Here is a 20,869-nt window from a genome sequence, read left to right as displayed (position 1 = left end):
GGGAAGCCCCTATTTTTAGTTTTTTAAGGAACCTCCATGCTGTTTTCCACAGTGGCTGCACCAGTTTACATTCCCACCAACAGTGTAGGAGGGTCCCCTTTTCTCAACACCCTCTCCAGCATTTGTTATCTGTAGGCTTTTTAATGATACGTGCTGCCTTTCAACTTGCTAGAAAAAGAACCGAAAATGTTGACATTGTACATATCGCAGGTCCCCCAGCATTCATTCAGCAAATGTTTGTCTAACCTTTATTGGACATTGAGCAACGAAAAGAATGAAAAATTGTATTTTTGCTAGTGGGTATCAGATGGTAATTCTTTTACAAGTTGTAAGGCTCCCCACACATTAACTTATTTCATCACACCTTCAAGGCGCCTGGTAGACAGACCAGGTGACTTTACTTAAGTAGCTATGACAGCGTTCTTCCTTTGCTTTAGATTTGAGTCCGCAGGGTGGTCTTCAAGAAAACCTAAAAGATGTGTGACTTGAAAAGCCACCATATAAGAGCACCTTGCAGTTTACAATGTGGCAAATGTTACATTTACCCTTAGCTGCAGCAGCTGGAATCCACTGTGTTAGTCTGTTTTCCTGGCCCTACGACCAGCTAATTTTTGTGTTAAAACAAAAGAACAGATGAAAATAGAAAAAGCATCTAAAGAATGCTTTTGTTTCCCTTGTAATTTTTAAGGTAAATCTGGTAAGAGACAATGGGGACAGGTTTAATGGACCCTGTTACTGGTGTAGCAGATTCTGGTTCTGCCCCGAGAGCGAGAGCTGTGGGCAGGACAGGCTCTCGAGGGCCTCCTGCATCGCGTCCAGCCTGTGCATTGTTTGCTTGAAAATCATTTGACTGACTGGTGATCACATGACTGAATGTGTGCACACGTCACACATTGCTTACTCAGCTAAGGTGAATAACAGCGTCTGGAAACCTGTATGCGCGCAGAGTTGAGATTATATAGCAGAAGTTTGAGGTTCGTTTATTGTTTGTTCACTAAATATTCATTAAAAGAAGGAACCCTTAAAGCAGACCTCCAGGGTTGACCCTCAGTTCACTGTACACTGTTTTTCTCTCTTCCTCTCTCACGTGTTCTTGACTTGAGCACATCTCATTACCTGGTCTTTGTCCTCTGACCTGCGGTCCAGCCCCGGGCTCTAGGTGCCGCTGGCAGCATCTAGGCACCTCTCAGAAGAGTTATCTCCGGCCAGGTGTGCACAGCCACCCGCTCTGCAGCCTTACTTTTTTGTTTGTTTGTTTGTTTTTGCTGTACGCAGGCCTCTCACTGTTGTGGCCTCGAGCACAGGTTCCGGACGCGCAGGCTCAGCGGCCATGGCTCACGGGCCCAGCCGCTCCGCGGCATGTGGGATCTTCCCGGACCGGGGCACGAACCCGCGTCCCCTGCATCGGCAGGCGGACTCTCAACCACTGTGCCACCAGGGAAGCCCTTTTTTTCTTTTTTTTTTTTTTGAACGTTTGAGCATTTTCTCTTATTTGGCATAATCTACCCTATTGTGAAGTAAAACAAGGGACACACTTCAGAATATTTACGCCCCCATTTTAAAAATCAGCAGTTGCGGGACTTCCCTGGTGGTGCAGTGGTTAAGACTCTGCACTCCTCATGCAGGGGGTCCAGGTTCACTCCCTGGTCAGGGAACTAGATCCCACATGCATGCCGCAACTAAGAGTTTGCATGCCACAACTAAGGAGCACACTGGCAGCAACCAAGGAGCCCATGTGCCTAAGACCTGGCACAACAAAATGAATGAATGAATGAATATTTTAAAAATAAATAAAAATCACCAGTGTCAACTTTTGGAACAAACAAGGGCCTTTATCATTCACTGACTCTCAGGTAAATTGGAATTTTACTCTCTTCTGAGTGGAGTAACCAGTCAGTTTGTGAGTATTTTAGATGTAAAAAAGAAAATAGAAAATTAGTGTCTTAATTGACTCTTGTCAGTGGAAAAAATTTTCCCCTTATATTAGAATATATGCTAATGAGTTTGAATTCTTTTTCAAAATTGATTTCTTTTTCCTAGTTAGTTGTCAGTTATACCAAAATTAGGAAGGATGGTTGTGATAGAATTGAATAGCATTCTGAAACTTAGAAGCACTGACTTTTATTAGGTGTCTGCTGTAACACTCAGCCTTATTTTCTCAACTCTAAGTCTGGTCATTGCACCTGGAGAGTGAGTTTTGAGGGAAGGGCAATAGGGGCTAGTAGGATTTAGTGTTTGTTTCATACAATTCTGTGCTATTTGATTTTCAAGCTTGTATTATTTTTGTAGTTTATGAAGAAAAGTCATACATGAATAAAGAAGTGCTGTTGATTGGTAGTCTCGTATTTTTCTGGAAGAAAGGCTAGAAAGCGTGGAGAGGAGGGAGGTTTGTCACTGGGGGTGGCAGCCTCTGGGGCTTGAGGCTGTTAGTTTTCCTGGGTGTCTCCTTAGTGCTTGAGAGCTGGCATTAGCCCCCTTGTTTGGGAGTTGGAGAGCAAATACTAGGCGGTGGTGCATGTAATTTATCTCAGATTTTTTTTAACATAAAAGTGGGTTGCTTGTTCTTCAACCTCAGCTTAGACTTAAAAGCAAACCCCTATTTAATATTTCTTTTTATTTCTAAATAATTATTTTTCAAAGTACCAAAGTAATATTTATCATAGAAAATTTAAGTAGAACCTTGTTTAAAACAAAAACAGAATTATAATCTCACCATCCAGAAATAAGTACTGTGAGTATTTTTTCAGCCATTTCTCTGTGGGATTTATATATGTAAGATCCATAATGAGATCATATTATTCAGCTCTATTTTGTTCCTGTCTAGTCTTTATTTTTATTCTTGTGCATGGCCGGCCTGAAATACATATACGTCAATGTCAGTTCTGGTGCCCGTAGACTACGCCCTGTCCCTCAGTTTGTTTACCGGCCTCTTGTCTTCTTTTTCAGTGGATGAATACATTGCCATTGCCAAAGAGAAGCATGGGTACAACATGGAACAGGTAATGGCATGGTGTTCTTTTGTTGTTACAAATGGGGTTTATAGTTGACCTGTTAATTTTTTTCTATTCTCTGTGTTCGGTAGCACTGTTTGCTCATTAGCCTTTCTTTGTAGTCACTAGCAGTATTATACAAGGCTCTAGTCCCCTTTTTTACTGCTTGAGATGAGTGGTAGAAGACCCTTTGATTGGAAAAGCATGTATGTGTTCCTGCCAGTCTGCACTGTTTAGGGGAGCAGTGGCTCTTAGGTGCTGGATACTTGGGCATAATGCTTTCGTATTTGAATATGGGATTTGTTTATCATTCTTGTGGTTGTGTGATGGTTTTTTTCCTGACTCATGGTGTCACACTCAAACCTACTCAAACCTGTTTTAATATTAATTGCTTTGAATCACTTTCTGGTTGTAAAATTTGACTAAGGTTTTTAAAAAATTGTTTGGAGCCAATTAATGAGAAATCCACAAGATTAATTTTTCTCCCAAAGTGTGATGATATCTTATTTCAGCCTTATTTCTAATTACGATTCTTTTAGGTAATCCCATTAAATTGGATTAGTGCTTTCCTTTGTACTGATCTAGATTTTACAGCCTGTAAATTACCAAAATTTTTCATTTACCCTAATGCCTGAGGATACCACTGATTCTGGTTCTGTAGACTTGGACCCTTTCTTTTAGCCCTGGCCTTACGTTTAGCCATTCTACCCTGGTAGAACTGTCAGGAAGACCAATTACAGTAAAGTAGTTCCAGAATCTTTCAAGCAAGAAGTGTGTGCTTCTCTCTCCAGACCCTACGTACGAACTTCACAAAGCTCCTCAGAAAATCATCGATTTTTTTTCTATTTAGAAAGTGTAATTATTATTGGATGATTGCTGATTACACTTGTATGAATTTTTAAGGATTTTGGTCTTCAAAAGTATGATCATTTCCACTTTAAAATTGACGTACAGGGAGTTTTCTTTGGAAAGTATTCCTGAATTCTCTTGTTTCTAATTTGTTCCTTACCCATTTGTATTTTTTTTCCTTTCTGAGCTGGAGAAAACTCTTTAGATTTGAAATTTTTTGGCAAAAGAATAACAAACAATTGTGTGCTTTTTGAGTTACTTTCTCCTTCATATCCAGTGGCTTTAGAGTGTGACCCTGTACGAGCACAGATTCCAGAGTCCCACTGCTTCTGCTGTTTACTAGCTGTGACCATTGGCAAGTTACTGAATTTCTCAGGGCCTCCATATTCCAACTTGAGAATTGAGAATAATGGAACTTATCTCATAGGGCTCGAGACAAATGAGTTAGTGTACAGAAGGGCACGGATCAGCGTCTGCCACTTAGCAGTGTATGTGGGTTCGCCATTTGTGAATTTGTCTGGGTATGAAGAAATACTTGCTCTTCTTGTGCCAGCCTCATTTCCACTTTAATGTTTCAGTCATGTCAGTCATGTTGTTGGTCTAAAAATTTCACTGATACTGTTTTTCTAGGCTCTTGGGATGCTCTTTTGGCATAAGCATAATATTGAAAAATCATTGGCTGATTTGCCCAACTTTACCCCCTTCCCAGATGAGTGGACTGTGGAAGATAAAGTCTTATTTGAGCAAGCCTTTAGTTTTCACGGGAAAACTTTTCATAGAATCCAACAAATGGTGAGTAGGTGAGACCATTCGCTGTGTGCCCCCCCCAACCCCCCCCCCCCCCCCCCGCCCCGCAGTGTACCTGAGGGGTAGGGCTGTCATCCTCCAGCATGAGTGTTCCCGTTCTTAATAAAGCGGCTCACTGCAAGCTGCTGGGTGCGTGAGCGGCTTCACATTACAAGAGTGAGCTATTCCCTAGCACCTCCCAGCTTGACAGCTGTACCTCAGCCCACCCCACCCCACCCCTCTTGTCGGGACGACCCTGAGTGTCCTTTTTTTTTTTTGGCTGCATTGGGTCTTCATTGCTGCACGCGGGCTTTCTCTCTAGTTGCAGCGAGCAGGGGCTCCTCTTCGTTGCAGTGCGCGGGCTTCTCATTTTGCAGTGGCTTCTCTTGTTGTAGAGCACGGGCTCTAGGTGCGCGGGCTTCAGTAGTTGCGGCGCGTGGGCTCAGTAGTTGCGGTGCGCGGGCTTAGTTGCTCCGTGGCATGTGGGATCTTCCTGGACCAGGGATTGAACCCATGTCCCCTGCATTGGCAGGTGGATTCTTAACCACTGTGCCACCTGGGAAGTCCCCCCAGAGTGTTCTGATAGAAAGGGTCTCTGATGGTGGATGAGGCCAAACATCATGGGGCCCCTGTCTCCCTGGGGAGTTTTGCTGACCTGTCACTTCTAGAAAGGTATTTGGTGGACTCCTACTGTGAAAGCTTACTGACGGTTACATTAGTGCTAAAATGAATTTTTAAAAAAATAACCTAGAAGTTATGTTAGAAGCTGTAGTCGTGTGAAAACTCTGATTCATCTTAAGCTGACTGCAGTCTTTCATGGGCTAAGTTTCACTTACAGTCAAACTTCAGTAATTTGAAAATGTATCGATGAGAGTTCTTCTGTGAATTCAGGGAAAAATGGCTGTGACTTAGGACATTTCTGAATACATGAGAGTGATCCTTATGAAATATATCTACACACATTTGATTTTTAAAGATTAGCTTTAAATCTAAGCCAACTCGTTTTTTATATTTAGCTTCCTGATAAATCTATAGCAAGCCTGGTGAAATTTTACTACTCCTGGAAGAAGACGAGGACTAAAACCAGCGTGATGGATCGCCACGCTCGGAAGCAGAAACGGGAGCGGGAGGAAAGGTCAGTATGCACGCGGGGTGGTGTCTCAGCCCTTTGGAGATCTTTGCACCGGCATTTCTAAGCGCTGGGGGGTACACAAAGGAAAGGTAGAGGGACCGGATTTCCCGCAGTTCCTTCCTGGTGGAACCAGAACATACACAAATATTCTTCAGCTCCATGCTCATGAGCTGTGTTAATGCATGAGTGCTACCTTCTGAAGGTGTCTTTTCTCACCGCTCTGCAGGCAGCACACTTTGTTCTGAATGAGTGAACTTTCCAACACATTCCTTTGTGCCCCTTAAGGGTGTCTTCTTTTGGTAAACAGGAATCTCTTCTTATGTTGAAATTTACTTGGTGTGCTTCTGCAGGGTTCAGGTGACGTCTTTATGTTCGGCATGTTAAAATCTACAGTTTAGATCTCCTTCTTCCTTTTTTACCAGTTTGTGTGTGTGAGTGAGTGAGAGGGGGACACTCTATGACTTCTCAATAAGGAGGTTAGTTTTAAGGACAGCTTAGTGCATAGGACGCACCTTAACCATCACGCCCTCAGCCTTACATACAGCAGAGTCAGGGAAGCGGCCTTTGCTCACCCGCAGAAGTGGGTTCTGGTCTCAACTGAAGGGTCTGCTGATGGTCTCACAGGCAGGTTGGGTCAATGCACTCCTCTGCAGGCCTCTGTTTCCTCAGCTCTAAAATGAAGATGCTTCAGGTCTAGAAGGCAGCACACAAACATAGTGGGTTTTATGGTAGTGGGAACATAGGTGGCTTTTAAAAATTATATTTTCTATAATATATTATTTTTATAAATTAACAATACAGAATAAAATGAAGAAGTATAAACTATATGATCTCTGTGGCCCTGTGTTAGGAGAGTATCTTATGATTTCAAATGAAAGAGAATAACCTGTGGGGACAGATTGAGAATTATCACTTTTGGAGACACCTGCGAAGCTCTTTCCAACCATAAGATTCTATAAAATTGTTGACCTTGACACATCTGCATATTTCTTAGTTTGCAACATACATAACTAGTGGGTCTATTTATGGATCAGTACTCTTTGTGACCAAAGAAAAGTAGCAAACTCTACTGAATTTGTTTTTAGTGTTATAGCAATTTTTGATTAAAATCCCTTGTTTCCTTTATATGTTAGGTCTAGTTTACTGTTTATAAACTAAGTCTGTTACTACAAACAAGTGCGGTTTACTAAGCTGAAATCAGAATTAAATTAAAAAAAAAAGATTGGGATTTGTTATCCTTGAGGATGAAGCGATAAGGGCATTGTTCTCACTTTGCATCTGCACAAGGGTGCTCCTACCTTCCCGGTGCACCTTCACACCGTCGGGATGCAAACAGAGGAGGGGCACCCTGGCCATGGCAGAAGCACCTGAGAGATTGTTGTCTTTCTAACGGGACCTCCCTGTGAAAGGAACGGCAGGGCCTGGGAAAATTCCCTCCACCCCTGGCTCTTTCTCCTCTCAGACATGCTTTCCTCAGCCAGAACTTCTTACCACTGTGGGCCTTGGGGGTGGGTTGGGGGAGAAGGAGAGCACAGTGAGTGCGTCACCTGGGATGGGTTCCTGAGACAAAGTGGGTGTTGACATTTGAAACCCTGAGTGTTCTGCTGCCACCACTGCTCAGCTGGCTTTAGCTGCAGGCAGACGGGGGCAGGCTGCCTGGCTTCTGTGAGCCCTCGCTTTCACATTTTTTTTAAGCAAAAGGAGGCGGACTCTCAACCACTGCACCACCAGGGAAGCCCTTTTTTTTCTTTTCAAGTAAGAAATACTGCGTGGAAGGATATAAACAAAAGCATGCACCATATCAATGCGAGCGTTCTTTTTAAAATTAACTTAAAATACCAGTTATTCGAGCCACCAAAAAGCCTCTCCCATTCTCAGACTTGTGTAGTTGTGAGTAGACAGGTGGGACTCGAACATGGATTTTTACTTGTTGGTGAATTTATTCCCAATACAATAGGCTTTATTCCTGAATAATTTCTCAGTTATATCTAATGATGATGTCCTGGTCCTCCATTAGCTACTTACGGAGAATTAAAGTAAATGTCTTAAATTTGACATTTTTAGTTGAGAGAAAACACTTTACAAATAATAAAGCGACAATGTTTTAGGCCTGGTTTGGGAGTTAGAAACCCATTTAATAGCTTTTTTAATCATTTAGACTAAAAGAGCTATGGAATTGGTATTTCATTTGAATTGTAAAAATGTATTTATCTCAGCATTCTGAAAACATATACTAATTTTGTATTACATCTGTCATTAAATCAATACATTGCTTATATTTGTGTTTTAAATAGAATTAGTACAAAATAATCTTTCAGTAACTTGTTTTTGTCTTCCAGTGAGGATGAACTGGAAGAAACAAATGGAAATAATGCCATTGACATTGAGATTGATCAAAACAAGGAAAGCAAAAAGGAGGTATTTTTTTCCCCCAGTACTGTTAAGACAAATAAATTTCATTACTAGTTTCATAAGTAAAACATTCCTTTTTCTCATTCTACTTAATATATTAAGTGCTGTGTACAAGGCATCATGGTGTGGCTTTGTAAACGATACTAACTTTGCTTTGTAGAACTTAGAATTTTGTTTGCTAAGAAATACGAGAAAGGAAGCCTTAACGGAAAAAATGGCATCAACGAGGAAAGTTTTTATGTAGGGTAACAGTTCTCACTGCCTTCTTGCCTGGGCCCTTCGCTCAGCAGGTTACATAGGGGCCTTGTTAGGACCAGGCTCGAGCTCGGCCCCTCCTCGGCTCTGGTGGCCGCCTTCCTTCTGTATCTGCCCGGGGCCTGCACCCTCTGGGTCATGGTGAAGTTTTAATCTCTCAAGTTTTAAAAATCATTACGCCAAAGGTTTATAGTCTCTGGATCCAAGAGGTCCACGAATCCCTACAATTATACATGACTTTGGGGGGGTATATCTATAACATTTACTTATTGTAAATTGTCCACTGAGAACAGTGGGGTGTCTGGACGGTCTTAGCCTTTTGAAATGGGGGTTAGAGTCTTGCATTATTTTGCCCATTCATAAAAATTGAATAAAGCGTATGTGGGGTCCCCGAGGGCCCTCCGGGTAGACCAGAGTTCTGTGGCCTAGTTGGGGACCCCCACGGTACAGAGCTGCCTGCAGCAGTTCCCTGATGGGTGCCACCACCACAGCTGAGGAAAGAGGGCCTCAGCCCATTGGTGCCCATCAGCCCCTCATTCAGGGTGGAGTACGGAATCCCAGCATGGGCATGACTTTTACATGTGTTCGCATAAGTGTTTTTCTAAAGACAGAGTCTGTAGTTTCAGTAAAATCTGAAAAGGTTTTCTATCTCAAAAGGTACTAAAGTATGAGAAAAACGAAAGGGTCTAGACATACCTAAACTTTAAAATGACACCAATAATATATGATTTTATAGACATGTAGGAAATACAGCTAAACAAAAGGGAAAAATGAAAATGATTTATCATTTCATCACCCATATCACTATTAACATTTTGGTGACTCCAGACGACCTCCTCTGTAAAATATATATGCCTATACATAATTCTGAATCTGTATGCTTAAAAAATATAAAATCGGATCTTAATATATAATTTTATAACCTTTTCAATTTACTCTGCCTTGAACACTTTTTTTAAATTGAAGTATAGTTGATTTACAATGTTGTGTTAGTTTCTGGTGTATGGCAGAGTGATTCAGTTTTATGTATATATTCTTTTCCATTATGCTTTATCACAGGATATTGAATATAGTTCCCTGTGCTGTACAGTAGGACCTTGTTGTTTGTCCATTCTGTATATAATAGTTTGCATCTGCTAATCCCAGACTCCCAGTCCATCCCTCCCCCAACCCCCTTCCCCCTGGCAACCACAAGTCTGATCTCTGTGTCTGAGTCTGTTTCTGTTTTGTAGATAAGTTCATTTGTGTTCTATTTTAGATTCCACATGTAAGCGGTATCACGTGGTATTTGTCTTTCTCTTTGTGATTTACTTCACTTAGTATGATAATCTCTAGGTCCATCCATGTAGCTGCAGATGGCATTATTTCATTCTTTTTTATGGCTGAGTAATATTCCATTGTATACATGTACCACACCTTCTTTATCCATTCATCTGTCAGTGGACATTCAAGTTGTTTCCATGTCTTGGCTATTGTAAATAGTGCAGCTGTGAACATAGGGGTGCTGCCTGTGTCTTTTCGAATTATAGTTTTGTCCAGATATATGCCCAGGAGTGGGATTGCTGGATCTTATGGCAACTCTATTTTTAGTTTCTTGAGGAACGTCAATACTGAACCTTGAACATATTTTTATGTCAAACATATTTGTATGCATAGCTGTATGTTATTCCATCATTACAGATCTTTTATAACTGAGTTAATTAATCTTATACGGGTTTTTACAGTCTTTTTCCCTGTAAGTAATGCTGAAATGCTGATCTCATGACTACATATTTGTGCACTTAATTTTTTCCATTAGAATTAATTTCTGGAAGTTGAATTATTGAGTCAAAGTGTTCTAGATATATTCTTAAGGCTTCTTTTGGTATGGTATATATTATCAAATAGGAAACTGGTAATTCTTTCTGGATAGCACTCTTACCAGTGATTTATATGAGTGCCCAAATAACAAGATCATTTTAAGGATTAGCTAAATTACATTGCTTTTTGGGAAATCAAATTGTACTTGCAATTTTTAGTAAGCTTTGTTTTGATGCATTGTTATTTATTAGGTTCTTCAGTGGAACATTTTAAATGAAAGAGGCTTGGTTTTATATTAATTTCTGTAATTGTTATTTATATAGCAGTTTCTAATTTAAAAAGAAAAATGGTTAAATCTCAGTTTCTTTACCTACTAAAATGTTATTAAAACAGACACATGGTGGGAGGGAGGGAGACGCAAGAGGGAAGAGATATGGGAACATATGTATATATATAACTGATTCATTTTGTTGTAAAGCAGAAACTAACACACCATTGTAAAGCAATTATACTCCAATAAAGATGTTAAAAAAAAAAAACAAAAACAGACACATGGTCAGTAGGTGATCTTTACTGAATAGCATAGCGCTATTGCAGAACATAGCTTATTGTCTACTTACATTTTTATGTGTTGTTTATTACCACTTGTTCGAGAGCTTATTGCTACCATCATGGTTTGCATTGCCTTTTTATCTCAGTCTTTTAAAATATGAAGCAAAAAGCTGAATGTATTTTCAGCTTTACCAGCCAATGTTAATACACTGACAAGATGAAATTATAAACAGTTAACCAAAACTTCTTGTTCTTAAAATGGTTGCCACTAGGATGTTATCCTTTCCTTGCCAAGATATTAGTGCATTTCATTTCCAAAGGTTTTGGTTTTAGAGAAAGCATTTAAAAAAATAAGCAGCAGTCATGCATTTTTAAATGACAGCATATAGTTTTTGAAGCAAGTTACACAGTTGCCCTAAAAGTTGTGTCATCCAAAAAAAGAAACCGAAAAGGTGTATAAACAAGTTTCATATTGAAGTTTTTATTTTTATAACCATCTATAAAGATTTAAAGAATTTAAGTGGATCCTTATACATGTGCTGAATCATTTTTTTTTCTTTTTTCTTTTTTCTTTCTGTGGCCTTATGTCCATCTACAGTTGCTAGGGACTGTTGGGGTAAAGTAACTCCTTATTCATAAATGCAAAGCTCACCAGAAGGGAATACAGGTTATTTTTTCTTCCTGTGTTCCTGCAGGAAGCTGGGAGTCCTTCTTGTCAGAGGTTTATAGAATAAGGATGTATCTGTATAGGAAGGAAATGGAGTCCACTTTGAAGTGTTTATTTAGCCAAAGTTCAGTAGCCAATGTTTTTGTCTGTTAGCTGTGTATTAGAACTTGTAGATGGCAATTATGATATGGCGTGGTATTTGTCTTAGATTGTTTGGAGCCATGTTAAGAAAATATGCTTATTACTGTTCATTTGGCATTTTAGTTTTTTTAGTTTCTCATTTATTAAATGTGTGTATCATGCAGGTGCCCCCTACTGAGACAGTTCCTCAGATCAAAAAAGAAAAACATAGTACACAAGCTAAAAATAGAGCAAAAAGGAAACCTCCGAAAGGAATGTTTCTTTCTCAAGAAGACGTGGAGGCTGTTTCTGCCAATGCCACTGCTGCTACCACGGTGCTGAGACAACTGGACATGGAGCTGGTGTCAATCAAACGACAGGTACCCATGAGCCCAGTCCTGGGTGAAGAGTTAACTGCACTTTAGACATGTTCTTACTTCTCACTCACTTGGATGTTCTCTTTCCCCAAATCTCAAAAGCGCATTTTGTTTCTAAGGAATTGGACAGAAGATCTTAAGGCCCGTTGATTTTTTTTCCCTTAAATTAACCGTGAAGTTGAAATTTTATACAGATATTGATATAGATACAGATTTCAGTGACTTGTCGTAATATGAACACACCCAAGTAACCTCTGTCTGGATGAAGATGTGGAGCATCGCCTCCACAGCCCCTTTATCTACCCTTGAGAAATGTGTCGTTGCCTCAGAAGCCTCACTCATGCCCCCGTTCATTACCCACCTTCTCCTGGTGGGTGGCCACTGTTCTGACTTAAAACCATATGTTATTTTTATCTTGTTTTTGATTTTATATAAACAGAATGATAAAGTAGGGGTGTGTGTGTGTGTGTGTGTGTGTGTGTGTGTGTGTGTGTGTGTGTGTGTGTGTGTGTGTGTGTGTGTGTGTGTGTGTGTGGCTCTTACTCAGCATGTGAGATCTATCCAGGTAACAGCCATACTTCTTGTTCTTTCTCATTGCTGTATAAATACCCAACAGATGATCCATTTTACTTTGAGTGGACATTTGGGTTGTTTCCCGTTTTTGACTCTTACACATGATACTGATAGGAACGTTGTTTTCTGTGCCTCTGGGTGTGTTGTGGGTGCATCTTTGTTGGAGATAACACCTAAGAGTGCAGTTGTTGGGTTATCGAGTGTGCATACGACCGACATTAAAAAACAATGCCAGACAGTTTCCCAAAGTGGTCACATCACTTTACGTGAGTTCTGGTTGCACCACATCAGGATTTCCAACAGTTGTAGCACTGTTGACATTTGGGGCTGATAATTTCTTTGTTCTGGGGGTTGTTCTGCTCCCTGTAGGATGTTTAGCAGCATCTCTGGCCTCGACCCACTGGATGCCAGTAGCGCCCTCCCCTCCACCATGCTGTGTGACCTCATTGTGGAGTTACGGGGGCGGTGGGGGAATGGTCTCATGTTTCCCATTCTGAGGGCTTCTTTTTCACTCTCTTAGTGGTATCTATCTATCTATCATTTATTTATTTATTTATGGCTGTGTTGGGTCTTCGTTGCTGCACGTGGGCTTTCTCTAGTTGCGGCAAGCAGGGGCTACTCTTTGTTGCAGTGCGCGGGCTTCTCATTGCAGTGGCTTGTCTTTGTTGCAGAGCACGGGCTGTAGGCGCGCAGGCTCGGTAGTTGTGGCTCTAGAGCGCAGGCTCAGTGGTTGTGGCGCATGGGCTTAGCTGCTTCGCGGCATGTGGGATCTTCCCGGACCAGGGCTCGAACCCTCGTCCCCTGCATTGGCGGGTGGATTCCTAACCACTGCACCACCAGGGAAGCCCTCTTAGTGGTGTCTTTTAATGAACAGAAATTCTTAGTTTTAAGGTAGTCCAGTTTCTCATTCTCGTCTTTTATGGTTAGTGCTCTTTGAGTTCTGTTAAGAACCTTTCCTGAGGTCATGAAGATGCTCTTACACACTGTCTTAAAAGTGTTTCGCCTTTTACATTTTGATCTTCAGTCTACCTGGTAGTGTTTTTGTTTGTATGTTGTTACACGTAGGGTCAAATTTTTTTTTTTCATATGGATATCTAGTTTACCCCGTACTATTCATTAAAAAAGACTACCCTTTCCCTGTTGTAAGGCTGTGGGACCTTTGTCTTAAATCCGGTGTCCATTATGTGTATCGGTCAGGTTTGGAGTTCTGTTTGTCCATTCTTCACCGGTACTATATGGTCTTAATAATACATAATCATGAATGGATATGTGTGGTAGGAGAAGTCCTCCAAGATGGCTATTCCTGGCCCTTGTATTTCCATATAAAGTTTAGAATCACCTTCTCAATTTCCAGAATAGTAATTCTGCTAGAATTTTGATTGGGGTTGTGTTGAATGTATAGATCAATATAGAGAATTAACATCTCATGATCCATGAACATGATATATCCCTGCACTTCTCTAGATGTTTAGTTTCTTCCAGTATTTTGTCATTCTCTATGAATAAGCCTTGTATTTCCTTTATTAGTGTTATTCCTACATGTTTGGTACATTTCTGGTGCTCTTGTAAAGAATATTGGTTTTTTTGTTTGTTTTTCTGGGGTTTTTTTGCGGTACGCGGGCCTCTCACTGTTGTGGCCTCTCCCGTTGCGGAGCACAGGCTCCAGACGCACAGGCTCAGCGGCCATGGCTCACGGGCCCAGCCACTCCGCGGCATGTGGGATCTTCCCGGACCGGGGCACGAACCCGCGTCCCCTGCATCGGCAGGCGGACCCTCAACCACTCCGCCACCAGGGAAGCCCCAAGAATATTGTTTTTAAAACGCATCCTTTCCTGATCATTCGTGCTTCATGTGAGAAATGGCTCCTCCTTGTCTTTTCGTCTGATTTTGTGTAAAAGTCAAACCCAAAAGTTAGCCGAGCAGCCCAGTGCTGCCCTTCCGTTAGTCCCCTCCCCCCGACCCCAAATGCAAGATGAATTATGGACTGGTGGCTCACTTTTAGTTCGTGCTGCCTTGGATTTGTCAATCTTGATGGCTGCCTTGGCAGGGCTGAGAAGAGGAGGGTGGGGTCTGTGGCCCCGGCTGTCCCCTGGTGAAGGAGGCTGCACAGACCAGGACCCGGCGCGCCCCTTGGAGTTGCGGGCTTGCGGCTGCCACAGCTGCATTCTAATCTTAGGAGAATCACTTAATCTTCCTGGGCCTCTTTTTTCAAATGAGATTAATCCTTGCCTGCCTGATCTTACAGGATGTGTGAGGGCGTGGTAGGAAGCTGCGTCTGCGCTGGGAGAGCTCTGTGACGGGGGCTGGGAGCTCCTCTGTGCATTTCACCGTCCTCTCCGAGGGGCCCCAATCCCCTCTGCTGAGTGAGTTCCTGACGCTTGCTGTTCGGTGTCAACATGTCAAAGAAGGAAAGAGACCCTTTCTTCTGCAGAGGTGTTACTGACTTTGTAGTATGATAGATAAAGAGGCTTTGGTTTTCAGAGCCAGGGCCAAGAGCAGGAAGTTTTTATTTGAAGGTAGCTGCTCAGAGCTGACATTGTTGGAGAGAAGGCTCAGAGGCCGACTTACTAAGAGGTGAGGTCAGCTGTTTACTTTCCACGGCCTTTAGGGCTTCTGCCAGCTGCCCTTCAGATGCACATGGCGGTCAGTCACACAGTGGGCATGCTATTCTGGATGCTCCCATGTCTGGTTGCTTGCCAGGGAAACCGTCATCCGATGAGGACAGGAAGCCTGACTAACAGCAGCTCAGACAGCGAAGGGTTTATTTTTAACAAATAACAAGAAATTCCAACATCAGTGATTGCTGGCGTTAGTTCCTCTGTTCAGTGATGCTCTCGGGGACCCAGATTCTTTCAGATTCTCCTGCTCCACCATTCTTAGCTTTTAGGCTTTTCATCTTGCTTGTTGCCTCACGCTGGACACTGCAGAAGCCATTTTGTCACCTTCGTGTCTGCATTCAGGGCAGTAAGAAGAGGGGGTGGAGGAAAAGCTTTTGCTTTCCCAGAACCTCCTGGACTTTGTGTGGCAGGGCTTTGCAGCCCGGCTCCTCCTAGCGCTGAGGAAATCGTCAGCCGCTGTCAAACATACAAGTGAGAAGGGGGCTGGGAACGGCCGTCAGGTTAGCCAGCAGACACTGCTGGTTGCATCAGGTCTTTCCGGGTGGAGAGAATGAAATGGTCTGACCTTAGAGAAGAATCACTAAATACCCAATAAAATAGGAAAAAGAAAGTTGTGTTCAGCCAGGAGCTCTAGGTAAGGCACCAGGCCAAGTCAACTGCTTTTTTTGTTTTTTCTTTAAATGCTGGTTACTTTTTGTATCCTGTTTCTTATCCAGCTTGTTGCCACTCTGGCTTCTTTCCGATTGGCATGATGCTGGCAACTAATCCCTATTCTTATTCTGATGAGTAAACATTGGACATTTGCTAATTTGTAAAATGATTAGGAGCAGACACGTAGGTAAATGAAAATATAGAGCTAACTTTTAGTTCAGGATCTGTGGGTGTTTTACCTTGTAGCCCCTCATTCAATCTCAATGCTGCTTTATCCATTGATTTTAGAGGGAAAATGTATGTGTTGAACAGGTTGGAAAATGCCTGTTACTTAATCACTTAATCACAATGCGATACACACACGCGCACACACACACACACGCCCAGCTTTGTAACATACATATATATATAACTAGCTAGAAGGAAGAGAGTAGCTGGAATGCCAAGGGGGAGGGGATGGGTTGGGGGGGGACATGAAATTGAATATGTGTTCTAGTGGACATACCCCTGACTTTTTTGTGTGTGTGTTCTAATAAAACTTTATTTATAAAAATAGCCAGTAGGCTGGATTTGGTATGTAGGTCATCGTTTCCCAACCCCTGCTATAAATGAAACAAGGTTTACCATGAATACTAATTATGAAGCTCAGTTATGTCTAGACCCCTGACTTTTGAGAATTTGCTCATTCCCTGTCAGAAGTTTCTAGGCCTAGTTTTCGGAATTCAGGGAGCATAATCCGAGTGCCTTGCAGTATTTTGTGGGTATTTTGTGGGTTCTTGGTAACCGTGAGCTCTGAGAAGAGTCTAAGATTGTGCTGTTCAGTGTGGTAGCCACGTGTGGTCTTTAGATTTTAGTTCGGATTAATTAAAATTGGAAAAATTAAAAATGTGACTCCTCGGTTGGATAAGCCACTTTTCAGGTGCTTATTAGCAGCGTGTGGCAGGTGGCCGCCCTGTCAGGCAGCCCAAGTTCAGAATATTTTCATTATCAGAGAGAGTTCTGTCAGCTTATGCTGGTCTGAGAGCTTGGAATTACTTACTGTGAGTAAATTTCAAGTATTTTCTTCTGATCTGTACCTTTTCAAAATAAACTAAAACAAATTTCAGTAAAGCAAGGTCCTGGTTTTTGGTTTTACTGTAGAGTGAATTTTGTGCATGTTTCCAGTATTTTTCTTTTCAGTTGTTTTTATGTTCTGATGTGGCATCGTTACAAAAGATTTGGAGTAGACTGTATTTCTGGCAGACTTTGAGGCCCTTGGTAAGGGCAGACAGGGTCAATTTCTGGTCCTTAGAAGTGCTGGTCTTATTTACTTGCCCACTGGTCCCATAGCATAGAAAATTTTCCTGTACCACCCCCCCCCCGACCCCTTAAACCTTTTAGAAGAAGTAAAACAAAGGAGGAAAGGATCTGTGAAACTGGAAATCTATGACATGTAAGTCATCAGAAGTGGGGTTTTAGAAAATTGTATAAGAAGTTCTTTCTGAAGAGGAGAGAGATTTACCCCCATCTCCACTCGTCTCCCACCCCTTCCCTATCTCTAAAATTTCTGCTTTTCTTCCTTTGCCTTAATAGGATTTCTGCTTTCAAGGGCACCTTCTGCTCATGAATATTTTTGATGTTTTACTTGGGAAAATGAACATGTTCCTCTGCTTGCTTTCTTATTTGCTCAAGTGATTATTCAAGAATGAAAAATGATAGGGCCAGAGTTCCCCTAGTGCTAGGCACAGAAACGCCCCTCTGCTTAGAGTTGAGAGAAGGGCCCGCTCCTGTGACCCAGCTTGCTCAGGAGCGAGTGCAGAATTAAAGAGCAGCTGTGGAGTGATTGAGTGGTTTGTATTTATTGTTTGTGTCTTTCTTTTGATTAGGCAAGGACAGTGAAAGGTCCACTGAATCAAAGCAAGAATGTGGGAAAGGTAATTTGTGAGAAAATGAAGTTACTGTTGCTCAGAATTAGCCTTGTGGAAAACTGACATACTGCTTTCTTTTCTCCTCCCCGTTAAAGAAGCCTGCAGGTGGGGCTTCTGCCCTTTGTAGCGTCCGTGCGGGGCTCGGGGCTGTGAGACTGTCCTGCCTTTACTCTGCCTGCGCTCTTTCTTCAGCTCAGCTCTGTGTGGTGGGAGCCCAGGCATTGTCTTCTGTGTCAGGCTGCAGTCGTGCATTCTGTGGCCCCGGTCGCCTGTGCCGAGCTGGTGCCTTAGGATCGTGTGCGCAGGCGCCTTTTTACCACCAACCCTTCCGTCTTGGTTGTCTCTTGTCCGGTGCCCTAAGCAAGTCAATTAAAGAACTTAGTGAGCTGCTCTCAAAGGATACCATAGGGACCTCAAATTTGGGCTACCTTACAGGGTAGGAACTTCTTTCCTCTTGGTTTTTTGTTTCTTTTAGCTTTCTCAGTTCTCTCTTCTTTTCATACCTTTATAAAAGTGTTTCATTTTAAAAATGAAAATCTTCTTTCCCTTAGATTCAGAATATTAAACAGACGAACAGTGCTCTAAAAGAAAAACTTGATGGTGGAATAGAACCATATCGACTTCCAGAGGTAGGATTATGTTAACATCATCTTTGAAGTCACACTTGAGCTTATGTGTTTAAGAATTTCCTGTCTGTGTCTCCAGTACACATCTCTTAGAAGGAAAGGTGTAGATATAACTTTATAAACCTAGTTGATGTTAAAATTATGATATGAGAAAAAGATTCATTACTCCTCATAAGGACATACTCATCTCTAAAGGTAGTATGCTAATAGGACTCATTTGAATACCCAGGTCATTCAGAAATGTAACGCACGTTGGACCACAGAGGAGCAGCTTCTCGCCGTACAAGGTAGGAGGAAGTTCTTATAAAATAAAGGTTTAGGAACAGCAGTCGCTTTCAGGAAAAAATTATACCCCATCCTGCTCCCAGCACATCATTCATGTTGAAACAAATTCTTGGAGGATTACGTCCTTCTAGTGGGCATCATTTTAGCTAAATTACTGCATTCTCTTTGGGCTTTACTTTTTTCCTTTCCCATGTCTCACAAGATGTAAAAATTAATCTGGAAGCCTCCGTGTTTAAAGGTGTATTTCACTTTAGCAGCTCCTCGTTGGGTTCTGAGTAGTCAGGAAGTACAACCCGCGTGTTGGGGTTGTATGGTTGGAGGTGTTCTAGTCCTGGGGACCCTGAAGAGGCCAGTGTAGGATGTCCATGGCATAGAGTAATTGCTGGGTGACTTCAGTTACCATGCGACATACGTCAGGGAGGTACAGACCCTGCATGACAGGGTCACACGGAGTGTCTCTGCCAGTCATCCACACTGGACTCTATACTGCTCTTTTCCATTAGTGCGCTAAGGTAGTACCTGCTGTTGAAAGCCTCTATGTTTCCTTATCTGGATAAGGGGTAAGTCTCAATTGTGTGTGTGTGTGTTTTATTATTTTTGTCGTGTTGAAAAAAATGCTTTCTTACATCCTTAGCCATCAGGAAATACGGCCGAGATTTTCAGGCAATCTCAGATGTGATTGGGAACAAATCAGTGGTACAAGTGAAAAACTTTTTTGTAAATTATCGACGCCGCTTCAACATAGATGAAGTTTTACAAGAATGGGAGGCAGAACACGGGAAGGAAGAAACCAATGGTCCCAGTAACCAGAAACCTGTAACGTCCCCGGATAATTCTGTCAAGATGCCTGAAGAGGAAGACGAGGTAAGTCTGAAACAGTTGATCTCTGCCAGATTCATACTCAGTTCTCCAGTTAGTGTCTTCATTGATGACCTTTTCCAGCTGCAGAAATACTTTCAGGTTTCAGCTATGTCAGTAACTTGATTTTTACCTGTAAATACCATAATACATGTGTTGACTTCAGTCACTTTTTGGTCACTACGTATATTATTCACATTTTAATTTCTGGACAAATTCTTAATTCCATCCTGGTTTCCTCCGGCCACAGAGTATTCCACATTACCAATATTTCCTTAAATACAATGACAGCTTTGCCCTAAAACCGTAAGTTAGAAGTGCCTTGAGTATCAGTAAAGCTCAGTCGTGTGAAATGTGCTGTCATCTCCTGTGAGGTCTACGAGCGCACCGGGGAGTCTGCAGGTTCCTGGTCTGTCTGCTTCCACATCCGCTTGCCGTGCTGCTCTTTGGGGCTGACCTGCTGGAGTACTGATGGGGACACTTGTAGGTCCTGGGTTGCATGGAGGCTGCCATCCTGGTCGTCTCCTAGGTGGTGGCACAGGTTTCATCGGAGGTCGGGATGGGGGAGATTGTGGAGGCTGCCCCTCCCTCTGCACGTTTACCTCCCCCCTCCCCCCACCCACGGATGCTGAGGCAGGGCTGGGGGCCAAGAGTTCATTGCTGCTGCCTTTAACATTTGCATTTGCTCACTGACATGGCAATTTAAGGGTTAATTTGCTTATCACTTTCTCATCAGCGTCTTCCCCAAATGAGGCAGGGGTGATGTGGCGTTACCTCTTTTGTATTGCCCGTGCTGCTGATGGCTGATGTTCCCTGTGTCTGTTTACCCAGCCTTCTCTTCAGAAGGAATGGGATTATCTAACTCAACCCGAATATATAATCTTTATAGCTCCTTTAAAATTTTTTCACTTCTTTAGTCATTTAAAACTAACTCACTCTCTCTCTCTCTCTCTCTCTCTCTCTCTAACACACACACACACACACACACACACAGACGTGCACGCATGTGCATGCCTATATTTCCTTTTCTTTATCCCTTTCTTTTTATTTATTTTGTTATTTTATACATTTATTTTATTTTATTTTATTTTTATTTTTGGCTGCGTTGGGTCTTCGTCGCTGCGTGCGGGCTTTCTCTAGTTGCGGCGAGCAGGGGCCCCTCTTCCTGTGGTGCGTGGGCCTCTCAGTGCAGCAGCTTCTCTTGCTGCGGAGCACGGGCTCTAGGCACACAGGCTCAGTAGTTGTGGCTCGCGGGCTCCAGAGCACAGACTCAGTAGTTGTTGCGCACGGGCTTCGTTGCTCTGCAGCATGTGAGATCTTCCTGGACCAGGGATCAAACCCATGTTCCCTGCACAGGCAGGCGGATTCTCAACCACTGACCCACCAGGGAAGTCCCTCCCTTTCTTTTTAT

At 42.4% G+C, this 20,869-nt stretch overlaps 1 protein-coding gene across 1 annotated transcript in view; it reads left to right on the top strand.

Annotated features, from left to right (window-relative positions):
- Positions 1 to 20,869, top strand: part of RCOR1 (REST corepressor 1) — a gene marked incomplete at its 5' end in the record, with an annotated part of 119,018 nt that overhangs the window by 92,263 nt on the left and 5,886 nt on the right. The window contains 8 exons of the mRNA XM_082649564.1: positions 2,947 to 2,999; positions 4,470 to 4,631; positions 5,642 to 5,760; positions 8,097 to 8,175; positions 11,749 to 11,943; positions 18,241 to 18,318; positions 18,545 to 18,602; positions 19,235 to 19,464. Coding sequence (XP_082505690.1) covers positions 2,947 to 2,999; positions 4,470 to 4,631; positions 5,642 to 5,760; positions 8,097 to 8,175; positions 11,749 to 11,943; positions 18,241 to 18,318; positions 18,545 to 18,602; positions 19,235 to 19,464 — 974 coding nt within the window. The remainder of the gene's footprint in view (positions 1 to 2,946; positions 3,000 to 4,469; positions 4,632 to 5,641; positions 5,761 to 8,096; positions 8,176 to 11,748; positions 11,944 to 18,240; positions 18,319 to 18,544; positions 18,603 to 19,234; positions 19,465 to 20,869) is intronic.

Source organism: Grampus griseus (genome assembly GCF_964374135.1).
Source record: "Grampus griseus genome assembly, chromosome: 2".
In the NCBI taxonomy this organism is placed as follows: Eukaryota; Metazoa; Chordata; class Mammalia; order Artiodactyla; family Delphinidae; genus Grampus; species Grampus griseus.
This window is presented reverse-complemented; position numbering and strand designations above follow the sequence as displayed.